Here is a 4,117-nt window from a genome sequence, read left to right on the forward strand (position 1 = left end):
TTCGTATCTAATGTGTCAATAATGGGGTTTATTCATGATACATTTATTCAGCGAGTAATTAAAGTAAGCAATTAAAGTTGTCATAACACAAAAATCGAACAGTCAACATTAAATTTTTGCGTCGTAAAACCAAATCAGTTGAATAGGATAGCACATTAGTATTTTGTTCGTCCCCTATTAATTAATTATCTTATCTTTTCCAGAACCATCGGTAGAGAAACGTACGAGGCACTGAACCATTTAAACAAAAACAAAAAAAGGGTATTATCATAACAACACAAAACGTATTGTTGGTGGTCGTATGTCGTCTTTATACTTTCCAAAACCCCTGGCCTAAGTTGCTTGCAAATGGCTGGAGGTTCCATGAAGAACAGAAAAAAAAGGAAGGCAGCCAAGAAGCTCGGAGAGAAAGGGACCATCTCCGTTGAGTACGACTGTTCGCTGAATCTTCTTCCTCGCGATATATGGGTCAGGATTGCCACGAGGGTTGCGTCGTATTCGATTAAATATTTGTTCAACATGCAGGCGGGTTGCAAGGTGTTTCTGGATGCAGCGAGGTCCGACGCTGTTTACCAGGAGGCGTCGATGTTGGAGTTGCCGATTGCGTCCCTTTTAAACTGCTATGGCCTGCCTTAAATACAGGTTCATAGAACTATGTACTGAGGCAGAAAATCCGGGTGCCCTACTCCGGGTAGGGATGACTGAATTCGGCTGGTTTTAGACTGCGTTGGTGACTGAATTCTGTCTTCGTGTGTGTATAGATCTTAGTTAGTTTGACTTGGTTAAGCTTGATTGTGTAAATTGGATTAGGGGTTTTCCCTCGCCTGGATGCTCAGAAGTGGAAAAGTAGAAGTGTACTCTCACGCGGACCCCACGTTCAGGAGTAAGCGTGTACTTCAAGCCGAAGTAGGTTCAGGAGCAGGTGTGCAGGGATACCAGAGTCAGGGGTAGGGGTGTACTGCACCCCACTTAGATAGAAAGAAAAAAATTTTGTTCTGTCTATCAACATTTTACATTGAATGCAATTAAATGCAAATAAAAAATTTATTATTTAATTCGAATGTGATCATTCACGGTTTTTTAATCGGTTTAAGATTCCCTAATCTACACAGTTACAACATGTATTTAATTGTTTTATCTGATGCTTCTCAATATTAACTATTATCGATGAGCTTCATTAAAATTGCAAACAACAAAAACGTCTTTCATGTTTCCCATTTCCCATTTCCTATTTTCGAACATCGAGGCAAACTGGAAAATAAAAACGAGACTGTCCACCGCCATTTGGCAGCCCAAGAAAGACACTTCTTCTTGTACGTATATATAAATATGGGTATAAGTACATATATTAAATGTATTAATATCCGGTATTTATAGATAAATATGGGTATAAGTACATATATTAAATGTATTAATTATCTGGTATTATCCATAATATTGGGCAACGAAACGTCTGACGCGCTAAGCCGTAATAATTAATTAATGTCAGTATATAATATAATATATTATATACATATATATTTATAGATAAATTAACTTTTATAGGATAGAAAATTAGTGTTACAGTTGAGGATATAAACATTTTGGAAATTGGTATTATCACGATAAGTTAATAATTTTCGATAATCCCTTAACAACCACCCTCCTGCCTCTGCCGAGCCCTTGCAAATGGTTGGATCTTCCAAGATAAACAGAAAGGAAGGGAACGTACCCGTCGAGCATGAATGTCCACTGAATCTTCTTCCTCGCAATATATGGGTGAGAATTGCCACTAAGGTTGCATCGAATTCGATTCATGATATGTTCAACATGCAGGCGAGTTGCAAAGTTTTTCTGGATGCAGCGAGTTCCGAAACTGTGTACCAACATGTGACGATGCGTGTTATACCGTTAGTGTCTTTTTTATTTTACCTTGACTGGCCAGAGAGGAGGTTCATCGATCGCTGCATTGAAGCAGGAAATGCGGATGCTATACTCCGACAGGGGTTGACGGAGTATTTCTGGATTGGACGCCGTGGCATTGGGATGGAACTACTTTCTAGGGCCTGGATGGAGGTCAGCGTCGAAGCAGGTTACCTGTCTGCCATGTTGCTACTGTGTGATCATGAGAACGAAGAAGAAATGTAAAGGGGTGTTGAAATGTTAGAGTCTGTCCGTACTTCCGGAGACGTTGAAAGCTGTAGGGAGTTCTTCGCGGACATTTTCTGGGAGCGATGGGTTGACGAGAGACCATCGGATCCGGGAGATGCCGTGGCTTGTCGGTCCACCACTTGCACTACCCGCGGCACCATGGCTTGTATGAATGATGTGTCCCGTGTCTCGTGTGTGCATTGCCTGGCGGATTACGAGGTCAGGGTTTTCCTGGAGATGTTTAGATTTTAGTGAACGTGATTGTTTATCAACTCTTGCCAATCTACCCCCTGAATGAACTGTTGTGGGGTTAGCTTTATGCAATCTGCCAAAACAGTAGCTAGCAACTGGCGATTTGTTAAGAATCTGTTTCTTGTTGAAAAAATGGCAGTTTGATCCAATAAATTATCATAATTAACGCGCATTGTTGTTCACGCATTACTAAATAGCTTCATCCAAAAATAGAAAAAAAAAACTCAAATGCTGCAGAAATTAGATATAATTAAGAAAACCGAGTTTTATGTAGGGGTTACAGAACATCAAAAGAACAGCTAAAGAAACAAAGAAAATAAAGATTTTCAACATAGATGTCGTTGGTCATATAGCCTCGACATCGTCTTCATTCTGCCCGGAGGGCTCCTGATAGTTAGAGCCGTGTGCCGTTGCCGGATCTTGACCATACAATTGGCGGACCAATAACCCTAACTTGATCTCCACAGCCTCGAGCCTGCCTTCCATTTCATGCCACGGTGCCATCTGTTGCTGTTCCCTTTGACGAAGATCGGCAATTTCTGCTTTCAACTCGTTTGCTTTGTCTTCGAGTTCGTGAACGGTGGTTTGATGCTGTTCCACCTCCGTGCACAACTTCTTTTCCAACCGGCGGCCTTCATCCAGTTCACACTTCCTTATACTCGCCCTGACTTTCGCGGGGATTGCCTCCATCCTCGCCGTCCTTGCTTCGTCTTGTGTCTTATGAAGACTATCACTCAAAAACCTCATCCTCCGTTGGAGGGTGTCGATCAGATCTGCGGTCGGAGGTTCCTCGAGGTCGCCGGGACTAATGGCGTGGTCGTTGAGGGATTCGTGCGACATTTTCTCGGATGAAGACGGGGAGGTCTGCTAGACGACGAAGGCCCTTCAAGCAATGATTTTTCTCCTGGCAGAGAGGTTAGAGATAAAGGTAAGGATTGTAGGAACTGACGAATGGTTATGACTTGTGACGGACTTGTACATTGATATACATTAATGAAAATCAAAATTTAAGTTGCGAATAAATAAAGTAATACATTTTAATGTGTCTAATTAATGTCAATCTGCTATTCCTTGAAAAATGAATATAATAATGCCCCTGGTGGTTTTATCGAAAAACAAAGAAAAAGTCTGGGGAAACGTATGCTGCATCGCTTGCGCAAAATTTGCAATAAATGCAAATCTTGGCAATGTGACGTTAGAGTAGACAGGAAGGGCTGAACGGCTATGGACTGCTATGAATAACATGGCAGACGGGACTGGCGGTGAGTTTATAAAAAAAATTATTACTTGGCTAGGCAATGGGGAGTCACCGAATGGGAGGTCAGTAACGGGGTACAATTGTTTTTTCCATAACTAAAATTTTTAATACGAAACACAAAACACATAAATAAAATGATACCAACACGAGTCACACAATCGCAAAATCATTACATAATACATAATACATAATACATAATACATATACTAGGTAGGATAACTAAACAAATATGGTGAACCCAATCCTATCCTATCAGTCAAAGAGGCGGACAAACAGGATTAACTCATAGTCTGCCCGACAATGCACGCACGGAATATGAGCAGCACCTCCATCACCGTCGTTTACGTGCCACCCTCTTCCATAGCATTGATGGCGGTAAATAGCACCGATGTTTCCACGGCTTGGACATGCATGCGAAGAACAGACTAGATTCTCTGCGTTTAGCATTGGCACGCCGCGGAACTCCAATTTTCAAAT

General features: G+C 41.5%; 1 protein-coding gene across 1 annotated transcript; it reads left to right on the forward strand.

Moving 5' to 3' along the window:
- On the forward strand, positions 1,669-2,127 carry LOC107636384. The gene has a single exon (XM_016339901.1). The coding sequence runs from the start codon at positions 1,669-1,671 to the stop codon at positions 2,125-2,127; it is 459 nt and encodes a 152-aa protein (XP_016195387.1).

The sequence above is a fragment of the Arachis ipaensis genome, chromosome B04, assembly GCF_000816755.2.
Source record: "Arachis ipaensis cultivar K30076 chromosome B04, Araip1.1, whole genome shotgun sequence".
In the NCBI taxonomy this organism is placed as follows: domain Eukaryota; kingdom Viridiplantae; phylum Streptophyta; class Magnoliopsida; order Fabales; family Fabaceae; genus Arachis; species Arachis ipaensis.

Bases quoted from the DNA above. Each gene is read 5' to 3' on its own strand.
- LOC107636384 (XM_016339901.1), top strand. From the start codon at position 1,669: ATGGTTGGATCTTCCAAGATAAACAGAAAGGAAGGGAACGTACCCGTC.